General features: G+C 44.6%; 1 protein-coding gene across 2 annotated transcripts in view; it reads right to left on the bottom strand.

Moving 5' to 3' along the window:
• Boc (BOC cell adhesion associated, oncogene regulated) overlaps nt 1-12980 on the bottom strand; it is a 39263-nt gene extending 26283 nt beyond the window's left edge. For both annotated transcript variants that reach the window (XM_013028523.1, XM_013028524.1), the window contains exons 1-2: nt 12884-12980; nt 12024-12302 (exon numbers count right to left, since the gene is read on the bottom strand). In XM_013028523.1, coding sequence (XP_012883977.1) covers nt 12024-12302; nt 12884-12980 — 376 coding nt within the window. The remainder of the gene's footprint in view (nt 1-12023; nt 12303-12883) is intronic.
• Between the last annotated feature and the right edge of the window lie 3014 nt (nt 12981-15994).

The following is a 15994-nucleotide window of genomic DNA, read 5'->3' as shown; positions in this document are numbered from 1 at the left end:
AGGCTGAGATTAAGCTGTGTGTGTGTGTGTGTGTGTGTGTGTGTGTGTGTGTGTGTGTGTGTGTGTGTGTGTGTATGTGTGTGTGTGTGGCGGGGAATCATGGGTGATATCCGCCTCAGCAGAAAAGTTCATGAAACAGCTTCTCAATCCATCCCTAGGCATGGTGGTACATGCCTGACAGCCTGTCTACAGAGAAGGCTGAGGTTGGGAGGACTGTAGTTCTAGGCCAGTCCAGACAGAAAAATTCTTCAAGACTCCATCTCAGTGGAAGAAGCTGGGTGTGGCAGCACATATCTGTCATCCCAGCTACAATTGGAAGCAAAAAGCAGAAGGCTGGCACTCCAGACACATGTCCATGTGTCAAAAATAACCAGTGTGGTGTTTCACGCCTATAATCCTAGCTACTCAAGAGGCTGAGATCTGAGGATTGCGGTTCAAAGCTAGCCTGGGTAGAAAAGGTCATGAGACTCTTATCTCCAATAAAACCACTCAGAAAACCGGAAATGGTGCTGTAGCGCAAGTGGTAGAGCGATAGCCTTGAGCTGAAATGCTGAGGGACAGCGCCCAGGCCCAGAGTTCAACCACAAAACAAAAACAAAAAACAGTGTAAAAAAGGGCTTGCAGCTGAGTATCACTGAGTCACGCCCATAATCCTAGCTACTCAGGTGTCTGAGATCTGGGGACCACAATCCCAAGCCATCTAGTTAGAAAAACCCATGAGTCTGTTTTCTCCAGTTAGCCACCAAAAAATGAGAAGTGGAACTGTGGCTCAAATTGTAGAGTGCTAGGCTAGTCTTGAGGAAAAAAAAAAAAAAAATCTCAGAGACAGTTTCCAGGCCCTGAGTTCAAGCCCTGGGACTACAGTAAAACAATAAAACAACATAATGCATTATTTGGTATATGTGCATACAATCTCAATACAAATGAACAAATCTTAATGGAAGATTTATTTGCCAATTGTCATGGACTTTACATATCCAGTTACAAGCCTTGTTGGCTCTTGCCTCAGTGTTCCCAGTGAAACCCATAAGCTTAACAATTGCTTTCAAGGGTATTCTCATTCAGTCTTCTCCCTGGGTCCTCCATTAGGCTGTGAATCAAAGCTCTCTTCTGTTTGGATAAGATGTCAAGGAAGATGGCACTTTGGGCTAGATGCCATCAAAACAATTTTATGGACACACAGGAATTGTCCGCATATAGGCCTATCCCTCTTTCCTTCTGAGCTCTCAGGATCAGAGGACAAGCCTGCACTCATCTGCTGAGGCTTGGGTGAGATCCACTAGGTTGTGGGTACCGCATGGGGCTCACTTGGCAACGCTGCCAGGACAGCTCAGCAGCCTCAGGGCCATCAGCAAAGTTTCTGGGCCTACTGCTAATTCTATCCCTCTATTCTCATGGCCTCCAAGCCTCAACTTGTACCTGTGGCAGCTTGTTGTGCCTATAACTGATGTTACAATGCTCAGTAAGATTCTGCTGGAATGGAGCAATACTCAGCAGCATGCTAGCCATGTGGTCCCTTCCTGCCTCTCATGCCTTTTGGCAAAGTGGCCACTATGTACAGGGGAGGAAAGCTCCAGAGCTTTTCCTGGGTGAGCTCCTAGCTCCTGGTTTACACAGCCACAGACAATGTGGGGACTCTCCTGTGCCCTGAACTGCTTTACAAATGGGCAAGAAGTCACACAATGCTCTCAACACCCGAGTCACCTGAGAAATGATAGCTTGGCACACTCTCACTGCTAGCTCTTGAAATGAAGTGCTCTGAAAGTAGGAAACCACAAAAATTCACCTGCTAAGGATGGAGGAGAGAAGCACCTTAGAGCCGAGCAGTAGACGAAGTTACCATGACCCACGTAGGCTTCCCAGAAGCCACACCTAGGGGCAAGTGACTCTTTTACCAGTGGGTATCTCTGATATATAGACCATAAAAGCCAAATGTAAGTGGAGTTCATAAGGCTGGGCCGAATTAGTGCATTCTGTAGTTAGCATTTGGTATAGTGCATCCCTTCGGGCATCACTGATGCCTTCATTCAGCCAGCCAGGTGCTCAGATTCTACTGAGATAGACACTGCAGGAGATAGAGAAGAATAAACATAACCCCAGCCACAGGGAACTAACTGCTAATCCAATAGACATGACAGGTAAGGGCAGCACATGGCAGGATGTGAGTGTTCACAAGTGTGGGATCCTCCAATGTGGTCCTCCAGCATTCCAGCCCAAGCCAGGCCCCCAAGAGCTGCAGAGAACATCAAGAAGTTGGCAGGCAAGCAACTACTCCTTGCTTTGCAGGCCAGGATGGTGGATAAATATGTTTGCTCTCTTTAAGATTTTTTTTTTCCAATTGCACAAATCATTTTGGCTCCAAACAAAGCTCTTTCCTGACAGCCATGGAAACATGACATGAAATTTCTCAAACACACTTTCGGATGAAAGCAAGGCATGCTCTCTTTTATTTAAATAAAAACAGTTTCCATGGGGAATTAAAAAAAAGTCTTTGCAGATGCCAAACATATTAGCTGTCAAATCTTGTCTTTTTCTTCTCTTTTCAGTTAGAGGTGGGGTTTGCACCCTTCCTTGCACAGTGGGAGAAAGTTAAGTGTGGAAAAAAGATGAAAGGCCCTGGGGTGTTGAGGGCAGAAAATCAAAGTCGAGACAAGAGGGAGAAAACTGGGAGTGGGAGGGAGGAGAGCAGGCATAAAGGGAGGAGTGAGAGAGGAGGAGAGAGAATGAAAAGAACCAATTCTGTAGTGTCATTAAAAGATTTGCAATAAACTAGCCTAAGGCTTCAGGAATTTCTTGGCTTGAACCAATTAAAAATATTATATATGTGTGTGTGTGTGTGTGTGTGTGTGTGTGTGTGTGTGTGTGTGTGTGTAAAAAGAAGACATAAGAGAATGAGAAATGTGATTAATCCTCAGAGCCATGTCTCCATTGAGTCTGGTAGCCAGATGAGGGCTCATCTGTCTTCAGTGCTGCTGTGAGGTAGAGCTGGTTCACAAAGATGGGGAGGTTCTTTTGGACTAGATGAAAGAATGAAATGGTTTGGAAAAAATACATATATAGAAGAAAAAGAGAAGGAAAAAAGAGATTTACTTGCCAGCAACCCACATCATACATATTTCTCTGATCATCCAAATATAAACTATAAACTTAGCAATGGGAAAATTAATGTGAGTCCTGGTGGTCCAGACTCATCAGAGCTAAAGCTGGATCCTGGCACAGCCTTCAGTAGGGCTGGCAGCCTGCACAGGAAGAAGAGTAAAAATGGGGGCAATGGAACTCTGGGGTGGGGAGTAGGAATCTTGGTGTGGCCCTTGGAGCCAGATAGGAAAGGCAGGAACCAGTAGAGCCCCTGAGATCCTATTTTCTTCCCATCCACTGGGAAAGAGAGTTTTCAGCTGCAGCAGTAGTTCATCCTGTCCATTTGCCATCGCCAGCACTGGTCTACGAAGGACCAGTGGCTATGGCTCTAGGACATACAGCCCTAGTCACAGCATGTCCCTTCAAGGTGACAGAGGTAACTATAAACATCCCAATTTTGTTTAAATACCTTTTATGCTTCTGATACTCATGATGTTTTCTATATCCTTTACAGCGCGTTCATGCCCCCAAAGTCTTGTTACATCCTTTCTTATTTACTTCCTGAAAACCTTTAATACATCAGAATTTGATGACAATTATGTCATCTTTGTTCACCATCTGCATGCCATTTCTCATATTCTAGACTTCAAACTCTCTCTCTCTCTCTCATATTTGGGAGTCTTCCTCTTTTTAGATATTTACAGAAAGCCTACCAGGCAGGCCTATGTAAAGCATCATAGTCACAGACAGGCAACAGTTTCCACCCTGATGCAAAGAAACTATGGTCATAGAAGGTTCTAGATGTAAATGTAAGGTGCTAAGGAAATGGAGAAGAGAAAACCCTACTCCAGATTTGGGGAGGTGAGGTGGGTAGGGGTAAAACAAAGGAGGAGGCAACAATGCTTGATAAGAAATGTACTCATTACCTTGCTCATATAATTGTAACCCCTCTGTGCAGTATTTTCATAATGAAAAAAAACTTACTTAAAAAAATTTCTACAGAGAAGATACTGTCATCTTGAAGACTGAGAGAGAGAAAGTAATTCAAAAAACGGGGGAAGGGAATGGAAAGGAATATGCCTATAACAAAAGTGAGGGGTGCAGGGCACCAGTAGCTCATGCCTGTTATACTAGCAACTCAGGAGACAGCCCAAGCAGTAAAAGTCTGTAAGACTTATCTCCACTAAACTACCAAAAAAGCTTTAGTGAGGCTGTGGCTTAAGTGGTAGCGTGTTAGCCTTGAGCAGAAGCAGCTTAGAGACAGTGCCCAGGCCCTGAGTTTAAACCCCATGACTGGTACAAAAAATAGAAGTGGAGGGGCTGAGAAGGTGGCTCAGTGGTAGGGTGCTTGCCTTGCATGCATGAGGCCCTGGGTTCGATTCCTCAGCATCACATAAGCAAAAAGAAAAAAGCCAGAAGTGGCGCTGTGGCTCAAGTGGTAGAGCACTAGCCTTGAGCTGAAGAGCTGAGGGACAGTGCCCAGGCCCAGAGTTCAGGCCCCACGACCGGACCCAAAAAAATAAAAAATTAAAAAATTAAAAAAAATAGAAGTGGAGTAGAGTTGTGACTCAAGTGGTAAAGTACCAGCCTTGAGTGGAAAAAGCTAAGGGAGTGCACTCAGGACCTGAGTTCAAACCTCAGTGTGGGCACAAAAACAAACAAACTAAAAACAAAGGGGAAGATGTGAGATGAGGTCTGAGGGGTGAGACAGGGAGCTAGCATCACACGGAAGCCGCAGTGTGTCTTCATGTGAAGAGACAGACAACCAATTAAGTTTCGCACAATTTTCCCTCTAGGGAAAAACAATGCTGGTTTGCCTCAGTGAGTTGTTAATTTTTTTTTTGCATTTGCTTACATTTTTTCTCACTATTAAGTGACCACCCTTTTAGATGTGTTCTTTTAGATGAAGTTACTAGGATAATTATCAGATTCCAAAAGTGGCTCAATATCTAAGAGCAATGTCAAATTAGAAAGCTCTGGGCTTTTCTACACACACATAAAAAAGAGCAGATCCAAGAAACTCATTAACTGTCTTGATTTTCTCCTTTCCTTTACAAAGAACCATCTGACATCATGTTCCATAAAGGACTCCAGTGACTTCCAGCCAAAAATCAATCCTCTTATCTTTAGTCTTGGGTTTTGGCTCAGAGAACCAACACACTATGTGGCTTTTCTTTTCCTCTTAGCTTAAAAATTGGACCTCCAATCTTATGTAAGCATGTGGCTGTGTATGTAAAGAGTGGATGGAGTATGAGGTTAGGAGTCCTTCAATGTGTCCTTGGTAGAAGATCAACAGAGGGCTGGAGCTCAGTTTAGCATGCAGTAACTACTACTGAATTCAGCATTTGGACACCTGGCTGTTTGGAGGCAGACATTTGCTGCTAAGATGGCCTAGCAGTTTTATAACACAAATCTGTCTTTGTGCTTATACCAGACCTGCTAGGATTAGTGTTGCTGACGCCATTTGAACATTTATTGAGTCAGGATTATCAGGGGAATTTCTCATGAGATGTCAATTTTTTTCTGCCTTATCCAGTAGAAAACAGAGCTGATACGTCTTTGACCTAGAGGTAGAAGCTATTTCATATTCATTTCCTAAGATATTCAAGTTGTTTGGCTCCTTTGGCGGGGTCTAAGCCCTCTTTTAATAATGTTCTTGCCCAAGTGGCCAGGTAAAATGCATATAATTTTCCATATAAGCCTGCTAACTTCTAAGGCAGACTACTTTTTCCTTTTGAAACTCTTGACTTGAATATGGAATCGTCTCTGTTCCTCCCAGGAAGGCCGACTCATACCGGGCCCAGCGTTCAGCTGCAGACTCCCTTCCTCTCCCAGGGTAGCTCAGGAAGCCACCTGTGTTTTCTTTCCTCTTCAAGTCTTCTCCCCACAGCCATCCCAAAGTGAAAGGCTTACACAGGATTCCTTGAGACTCTCAAGCTAATGTACAAATGTTTTTCCAGTTTGGAGCCAATGGTTCCTTCTTGTCCTTCTTGTTTACTCAGAGGACTGGAGGCAGACTGGGCTAGGGGTGTGGAGAAGGGCTGGGATTGGAGGAAACAGGTTTAGGTTTCCTTTCTTAATCAGAACATGTAACATCCCCTAAAGGAAAAGAGATTAGAAACATCGAGAATAAAGAATAGTTGGGAAAAAGATGGGGTAGCAAGAAAGACAAGTAACTGGGGACTGGATTATGACTTTGGTGGTCTTTGTCATGGAAATGTCTCACAATGCACAAGAAACTCACGCAACCTAGAAATGGTGCTAGTCTGAGAATTACAAAGAGAAGAGCTGAATTTACTTGATAAAAGTCTGAGAATAGTAATGTGAGGACTTAGAATCAAAGATAAAGACAGATTAAGATTTTACTCTTCAGTCTCCCTTAATCTCCTGAAATTGTGATGACTGGTCATTAGCTTCTAAGCTGCCATTAAAATCTGTTCATATGATGAGGTCTTACTTTGCTCTATTGGACATTCTCAACATTTTGAAATTCTTAGCAGTTCAATTTCCATTATAGCCAAATAGAAAAGTCAGTACAGGAAAGTAGGTTTGCCATTTTCCAAGTGGGATTTGTGAACTTTGATTACATATTATTCACTAGATGTCTTTAGAGACAGAATACATTGCTAAGTTGTAAGGTACGGAGGAAGGAACTGAATTAAGAGGCGAATGTATGGGTTGAGTTGAGAGAATACATTCTGAGAAGAACATTCAAGTGTTTGTTGGAAATGAGAGACAAGTTCTTTGTATTGACTGAGTTTCTGCTTGCTAGTTTTCCTGTCATCTGTCTAACTCTCTGTTCCACAAAGGATTTGAAGTGGTTTATGAGAACATGTACTATAAAACAGAAGTCACAATTTAAAGTGAAAAATCAAGAAAATCAAGATTGAAGGCCTTAATAAAATGGTCAAAATGGTCTTAGATGCCTGCATCCAAAGCAATTACTGACCCTGTACAAAACAACGGGACTACATGAAGCTGCGCCCGCGGCCTCTGGGAGGGACCAGGATAATTAAGGTCTCTGAGCCTTTTTTGTTTTGTTTTTGGTGCTGATTCTGGGGCTTTAACTCAGGGGCTTGGCATTATCCCCAAATATGTTGTTTTGGTTTTCCCCTCAAGGCTAGCACTCTTTTTTGGAATATTTTTATTATCTTTAAGTAGTTGTACAAAGGCGTTACCATTCACAAAGGCAACTCATGACTGTGGTGCACCTTGATCCCTGCCGCCCCCCTTCATCATTCACACCCACTCGTCCCACCCCTCCCCTTCCCTGATTTATCTTAATTTTAGGTTAGGTATTTAATTTTTATTTTTTGTATTTTAACAAAGCAGCTTATGTATCTTTAAGAGTCTCACTGACTTTCCTGCCTGGGCTGGCTTTGAACCGATATCCTCAGATCTCAGCCTCCTAAGTGGTTACAATAGATTACAGACATGAGCCACCAGCGCCAGGTGGGTCTCTGAATCTTTATCTTCCAATGGTGTAGCACCATCCAAGTCTAAAACCTACATCCAGAGGGCTATGTGGAGTTCATGATCAAGAGAGGCTGAAGAATAAACATTGCACTGTCAGTGTAGGAACACCTTTGTCTTAATGGACCATTAACAATTGTGGGAGCTGCACTTCAGGGAGATCTAATTTCTTTGAGCTACCTCCAAGAGACACATGTCTAAACTACTTGATCTGCTGTGACGAGAGCCATTCAGGTACAATCGGGATCTCGTCAAGATCTGCTGATCCCTTGGTGTCTGCTAGTTGGGGATGCACTGAGACACATTTGAGCCAGGAAGAGAAAAGAGAGTGGAAGTAAAGAGAGTAAGGTCAAAAGCATTTCGAAAGGCAAGAATTAGTCAAGGTAAGCTGGGCAACAGGTGGCTCATGCCTGTCCATCCTAGCTACTCAGAAGCTGAGATCTGAGGATCACAGCTCAAAGACAGACTCAGAAGCAAAGTCCATGAGGCAATTATCTTCAATTAACTACCAAAAAGCCAGAAGTGAAACTATGGCTCAAGTAGCAGTATGCCAACTTGAGCATAAAAGCTCAGGAACAGCTCCCAGATTCTGAGTTCCAGCCCCAGTTATATATGCATGCATGTGCGCGCGCGCGCGCACACACACACACACACACACACACACAGAATTAGCCAAGGTGATCTGAAGTAAGGCATTAGCATAGCAGTGAGAAAGTTACCCAAAATGAAGCTTAGGTTAAATAGGAAAGAAAAAAAAGAAAAGATCTCTGATGAGGATGGAAATGGCACACGTCCACTGACAATGCAAAGTCCCCATCTGCACAGTAAGGGCGTTTAGGTAGAGGATGGAAGAACACACAGATGGACCCTCAGGCATCCTCCACTTCTGGCTCCATTTTACCAAATACCAGAAGTAATATCACCAGATCAGAGGGAAATCTAAGTAGACCTCCCAGCCTCCAATAGTGGCATAAGAAGGAATTGAGCCAAGAAAGTTCTCTAAAGGTCTCCTGTCACCCTTGAACTTTCCAACCAGGTCCTCAGCCCCAGAGCCGAAAGCTCTGAGTGATCTCTGGGAGTCAGACTACGAGACATTAAGCTGCCAGGTAGACCAAACAGCAGCTGCTTTGTTTGAAGAGGAACAAACATAGGAAAGGGGGCACGCAGAAGACGCCAGAAGAGCAGCAGGCCTCGAAGGCGAAGAGTGAACATCAGCACACGGACACCCAGCCTTCCTCTAAATGTAGACCAGGCCTCCAGTAATCCCATCTACCAAGCAGCCTCCTGTACCCCAGCCAACCAGCAAAACACAGCCCCCATTCTGCTCAGGAATGTGTTCGCAGAAACTTAATCTAACTGCTGAATCCAGGCCAAATCTCCCAGTGGCATTAACCCAAAGACAGCACCCCTTTTCTTTCTCCCCCACCCAACTTCCCGCCACCCCCAGTGCTGCCTCCAGATCCAATCCACCAACTCACTGTTCTGCAGGACACAGCCCTCCTGAGCCTGCTCACTCCATTTCAAGTCTTTCTTCCTCCCAGTCAGGCCCAAACATTTCACTTCTGGTTCATGTCCAAAGGACAAGCCAGTAAGTTCTTGGCTATGCAACTAGATTCACTCTGCTCTTCCACTTGCCCTTCTCTTGCTGTGCCTTCCTGAGCTGCAACCAAATCTTTCCTTTGTCCTCCTTGCCAACCACATATCCCTTCGAGCACCGGAGGAAGCAGCAGCCAGGATTTTTTTTTAATCAAGGCTATAAATTGTCTCTCCTCATCCAGATACACCTTGAAGCTTAACGAGAGCTCCAAGATAAATCCTCACCTCTCCAACTCTTCCTTCAACAAACAATGAAGTTTTCAGTGTGGCTCCTCATTAGAACAAATGAATAGGGATGGAATTTCTTGGGACTCCACAGATACATGCTGACCATTTGCAGATGAAATCTGTAAAAGGGCTATTCTTTTATACAACCTCTAAATACACAATTGGTAGGGAAAGGCACATTTTATTTGTAATAGTAAAGAACGATAACTGTACTAACTATCCAGGAATAGGAATAGTTCACTACACTGTGGGAGAGCTATTTAGGGGGATCGTAATTCTAGGCCATCAACAATCATGGTAATGCTCAGCTGGGGCTAGAAGGGGGCATTAGTTAGGAAGGGTATGAAGGATGTGTGCTGGAGTGATGTTGTATACCTATGAGAAAATGGACTGCGTTGTTTACTTAAGATTAGTATACTATTTTTACTCTACTGTGTATTTATTTTCATTAGAAAAGAGAAAAATTTTCATATGGCCCTGGAAAATGATTTCCAGCAATGCCAAAGTGAGGGAAAAACAGTAGAAAATGTAGCATCATTACAACAATATAAAACTATGGGTAGAGATACAAACTGAAAGAGGCCAGGCACTTGTGGCTCATACCTATAATCCAAGCTCCTGGGAGGCTGAAATAAAGAGGATCACAGTTCTAGGCCAGCTCAAGCAGAAAAGTGTGCGAGACTGCATCCCAAAGGGTAGGGTGGCATATGCCTGCCATCCTTGTTACAGCAGGAAATATAGGCAGACTGTGGTCCAAGTAAAGACCTGGGCAAAAAGTGAGATCTTATCTCAAAAATATCCAATGTATAAAAGGGCTGCAAGCATAGCTCAGCTATAGAGTATCTGTCTAGCAAGCCAAGGCCCTGGATTCAAATCTTACTACTGGAAATAAAAAGGAAACGGAAACTAGAAAGGGTCTGATGTCATACACCCACAATCCCAATACTCAGGAGGCTGAGGTAGGAGATTTGCAAGTTCAAGGCCAGCCTGGATTGAATAATAAGCCAAAGGCCAGCCTGAGATACAATGAAACCTTTTCTAAAACAAATAAAACCAAAGCAGACTAGAAGGATATACACCAAAATGATAATGGTGGCTATGCAAAGAAGGTAGGCTTATGGGAGAGATTTTTTTATACATCCTGAAAATTCTATAATGCAATCATAAATAAAAATATAACAATCAAGTTAAGAAATACATGATGGTACAAAGTATAGTTCAAATCTCAGTCTCTGTGAGGGTTCTGGGGCTTGAACTCAGTGTCATGCTCTCACTTGGGCTTTTTCTGCTCCAGGCTGGTGCTCTACCACTTGAGTTACACCTCCAGTTCCTCAGCCTTTCTTGATGTGCGGAGATGACCTCCCCAATCCCATGTACAAGCACTGCTGGAGGGGGTCTCAATGTGGCCCTCACACACACTTTAAAGTCTCAGCAACTTTCCCTATTTCCTACACTCTAGATCAGGAAAGGGGCCAAATAGAAGGAAGTTCTTTCTACTTCCTAGCTACAGACTCAGCATAGAAGAATGGGTGTTAGGGCTGTTCTGCAGGCCTTAGTGGAGTATTTCACCAGTCCCATCTCATGGTCCTCCATGTACAATGTAGAATACCAGGTAACGTGTTTCCTGAGATAGTGTGTACCAAATGGTATTCCTCTATAGAGGCAATGTGTCACATTACCCACCTCCACTTGGCCTAACATAATGGGGCTGAGTCGGGTACAATATACTGGCAACTAGAAATACCGATCCCAGACAAGGCTCCTTTTCCAGCTGTGATTATGTTGAGTCATTTGGCCCTCACTTTCCTCCGAACATATACTTTAATTATTTTGTAAAAACCATGTCTCACTTTCACGAGCATAAAAGAAATAGGAGTAGTCATGAGGACCATCTGGCAGGAAGTACATGAAAACAGTTTCCACCAGAATTACCCAGCCAGGAGGGAATTTAGGAGCCATTTAACCTTTGCTTTCCACATGTTGGCTTGAAGGCCTGTGTCCTCGGTAATGCAATAATCAGAGGAAATACAGATCAGAAATAACCCTGATTCTACATTACAGTTAGAATGTCTATGAGGATTTTAATAAACTATCTTATGCTGTGTATAAAAAAGAAAGGTAAAACTCAAGCCAAAAGAAAGGGAGGGGGGCAGGGAGGGGGAAAAGAAAAGAAAAAAGAAAGGAAAAGGAAGTATGAAGTCATGGCTCCCACTGTCACCTAATCTCTTCCTAGTTTCTCTTTTCTTTATCTTGGTCACACAGTTTCCTTTTCATTGTGCTCCAGGCATTTGGAATATACTAAGGCCACCACTGGGGTGGGCAGGCTTTTCCACACCCCTGGTTATAACCCATTATGAGAATGGAAGTTGGGGCAGGGGGAAGGGGGGCGGGCAGCTGGCACACTCCACCTAACACACAGTGTGACCCAGGCTGGGCACCAGGGACAGTCACCCTGTATAGATGGTGGTTCCAGACAACATCCCTGCTCAGAGTGACACTGTCCAAGGATACCATGGTGGCTGTACCACCGGAGATCATGAGGCATTTACCTACCTCTGATTTGAAATTGATTCACGGCAGGGGGGATAAATGATGGGGGGAAGGACAGAGTGGGGGACAGGGGGCAAGATCACCCCATGCAGACTCACTGGCTAGTGTCACTGTGGCTGGCACACTGGCTACAGCCCCTGCAGGCATCCGGGCCACACACTGGTACCGTCCCACCGTGTGATTGTTGAGGGCAGCGATGACAAGGGTTCCCCGGCTGAGCAGGACACCCAGCGTATCATCCGAGCCATTCAGCTCCTTCCCGTTCAAGCGCCACGTTACATTCACCCACGCTGGTTCCACCACACAGCCTAGAATCACAGTTCCTCCAAGCTTCTGGACAGTGGATGCAGGCTGGACAGTGACCCGAGGGACCTCATCTGGAGAGAGAACAATGCAGCAATGAGCGGATGTCCCATCCCTCTCCCCCAGAAACTGTACCTAAGCAGCCCTGCAGACAAGAGCTTCCAGGGGCTTCTGAGTAACTCAACGGCGCCTCAGTCTATTCCCCAGATAGATACGGAGTGGTAATGTGTTACCATAGCAAGGTCTCAGGCCCTGAGTGAGAAACACCTGGGGCTGAATGTCAGGGCCGCTACTTCTCAGTCATGTGACCCCCAGTCTTTGTGAGTCTGCTTCTCATCTAGAAGATGAAGCAAATAATGCTTGACACACAGGGTGGTGAGAAGGCTCGCAATCCATGTGTGCAAATGGCCTGCCATGGTCTCATAGGATAAATGCACAGAAAAGGCAGTTATGGTTGTTATGCCTCCACTACCACTGGCTTATCCTAGAAATGAAGAAAATACCACATGTCACCAATATAATGTTTCCCTGATCACTTCCCAGCTTGTATTCTTGTGTGCTCCTGAAGGCTGGAGGAAATGAAGTGCTTTTAAGGAGTTGTTCTAGGATGCTTCGTTAATGGGGTCTTCCTGGAGAAAGGGGAAGGGACACTCACCCAAATCTGCAAGGCATCCTGCTGTGGCCAACAGGAGCCAGGACAGTGACACGGCTGGCCTCTTTCTGCTATGGGTTGTCATCGTCCCTTGTAGCATGTTGGGTCACAGAGGGATCCAAGCTCATGTACCATAAGCCACCAAAGTCACTCACAGAGATACCACAGCGTGTTGTAGCACTATCATGGAGACAAAGAACAGAATGGCCATGGTAAGAAAACAGGATGTCTCCCACACCTTGCTTCCAATCACACTTGCTGGCATCATCAGTACAGAGACCTAGCCTTGCTACTGAACGAACACCCATGGGCTATTTCTCATGTACAAGCAGGAGCTTTATCTGGAGTTAGAAGATGACTTTATTATGGCAAGAAGGCTAGGGCCTTGCAAGGGAACCAGCAGCAATTCCAACAGGAAGCTTGAGATAGGGAGTAGATGAGACCTTTGGCATAGGGCAGTGAGTACTGGACACAGGTGCTGGAACAGACAGAAAAATCCTTCTCCATTGGCTTCTCAGAGGCCACATGTCCACAGCCACATGGCACACTATGTCACTAGTACAACAGGACAGCACTCTTGGCTTGAACTTGGGCCTTGGACACTATCTCTTTTTGCTCAAGGCTAGCACTCTACCACTTTGAGCTACAGCTCCACTTCTGGTTTTCTGGTGGTTAACTGGAGATAAAAGTCTCATAGACTTTCCTGCCTGGGTTGGCTTTGAACACCAGCCTCAGATCTCAGCCTTCTGAATAGCTAAGATTACAGGTTTGAGCCACCAGCTCCCAGCTCTGAGACAGCACTCTTGTGCAATATATACACAATTCCCCTTTTAGAAGATGTTCCTAATTCACAAATCCTAAAGTCTCAGTGATTGAGGAACGTTCTTCTGCTTTGATTTTCCTTCTCCAAGCTCAACACCAACATCCCTGAGAATTCTATCCTGGAATCAACCAGCCCTCTTCTACTTGTCTGTTTATGCCCCAGGCACAAACACAGACAGAAGTCACACGTTAGACAAGACCTTTCAACTTCTCAATGTGTCAGGCTCCATTTCAACATTACTTTCATTTCACCCTGAGCCTGGTGCTGGAATCTAGGGTTTCCACCTCACCTCTACCCAGAACAATTTTCCCTTGAGGATTCAGCCTGCCCTGCAACTGTGGCCCCCAATGACCCATCTCAGCTGTAAGCCACCGCCTCACCCCTGCCTAAGATATTCAGTTCTCACCTTTCACGGGATTTACTCCTTTATGACTCCTGTAAGTTATGAGCCAGAAACGATTTACCAAAAACACATGGCCAGGTATATTCCAACACATGTGCTCTCTGCCACAGAAAGAAAATCAAGGCTTTGTTCCTATGCTTTTCACTGATGTGTTTATGTAACATCATTAAATGAGGAGGTTGGATCAACACCTTTTCTGACAGGAGGTTATGAACAAGTTTTTAGAACATTGAAGGAAACTTTCCAAGGATCAGACAGTAGAGAAAGCACCTAGAATCATGTGCCTGTGACAATACTAATGGTTTCTTTCTATGCTCAAGGTGCTCATTCCTTTAGAACGATCAATTTAACCAGACTCAGAGGAAGGTTTCCAGTCACCATAGGAAGTATCTAAACTTCCCAGTGGAAGCTTAGACTGGTTGTCTGCACAGAGTGGGGACAGTCCTGCAGGTCTTTCATGATTGCTGACAGAAGGGTACTACAGTCTAGCGCTGGAGGCTCCTGCTCTGTGCTTGAGGCACTTGGGATTTCTTAGAACTTTCCTTTTCTCTGAGGCCCATTAGCTTCTAGCTCTCAGCCTGGACTCTGAGGAACAGATAACAACTACATCCACTTTGTCTGACCAGTACTCTCGAAACTAGTCTTAGGACCCTTCTCCACAATGATGTTCACACTGTTTTCCAAGAAAAGGTTCTTTGCCTTGTGACTTCCACATCAGAGAACATGCAAGACCTCAGAGAAAGGTCAGAGGACATGTTCTGAGAGGGGTTTGAGCTTGGTGCTGGTGACTCAGGCCTACAACCTTAATTATTCATGAGATAGACAGGGACTGCAGTTCACAGACAGCCTGGGCAGGAAAGTCAATGAGACTCTTATCTCCAATTGGCTACTAAAAAGCCAGAAGTAGAGTTGTAGTTCAAGTGGTAGAACACCAGCCTTGTGAGAAAAAGCCAAGGGACAGTACCCAGGCCCTGAGTTTAAGCTCCAGTATCAGCATCAAAAACAAAAACCAACCAAAATGTTTTTAAAGTAAAACACACACACACACACACACACACACACACACACACACACACACACACACTATTAAAGAAATATTGGAGAAGTTCCCCCACCTTGGCAATTTAAAATAATTTTCTTCAGAGAAGGGAGGGGGGGAGAGAGAGGGGGGAGGAGGAGGGGAGGGGGAGGGAAGGGGGATAGCATATCAAAGGGCTGTGCTAAGTCAAGTTCCTAGAACTACAAATGATGTGAGTCAGCCTGGGGCAGGCAAGGCAGAGGTAGTGGAGTGGTGCAGCACCTTCCACTGCTCCAGGGATCCAGGGAGGAGCTGGGATCTGCACAGCACCTGTCCCAGGTTGCTCTGCAACATGGGACCATTATCCCCATTTTCCAGGAAAGTCTTGAAACAGTTCTCCAGGCTAAATAACTTGCCCAGAATCACAGATGTATAGGCCTGGATTGAAACCCAGTTTTAGCTGATTCCAAAACTCTATGCTTTTAAGCTGTAATAATAGCCTTTTACGTTTTTCCCCCCTACCAACGGTCTATATGGGGTGGGTGTCTAACTGACTTGGAATTAAGGATGAAGTAGAACTTTCATTTTGAGAGGAAAAATTCAAACCAAATAGTAAGCCTGGGGAACCCTCTCAATCTTCCGATGCTTGTTTAAATGCTCTAATCTACTTTCATCTACTGAGTAAATCATTAATACAAAATACTTGATGTTACAGAATTTTAAGGAATCAGGTTTTCATGACATGCCCCAGTTTCCCAGTTTTTTATTTTTATTTTTGAAAGAGATTGATATCAACTTCCTTCCCCGCCCCCTAGGGATAGAGGAGGGAAGAAGAGGAGAGGAAGCAGAAGAAGAGAAGAAGGAAGGAAG

Source organism: Dipodomys ordii, unplaced genomic scaffold, assembly GCF_000151885.1.
Source record: "Dipodomys ordii isolate 6190 unplaced genomic scaffold, Dord_2.0 Scaffold111, whole genome shotgun sequence".
In the NCBI taxonomy this organism is placed as follows: Eukaryota; Metazoa; Chordata; class Mammalia; order Rodentia; family Heteromyidae; genus Dipodomys; species Dipodomys ordii.
Note: the sequence above shows the minus strand (reverse complement) of the source record. Positions and strands in the feature narration are given on the sequence as shown.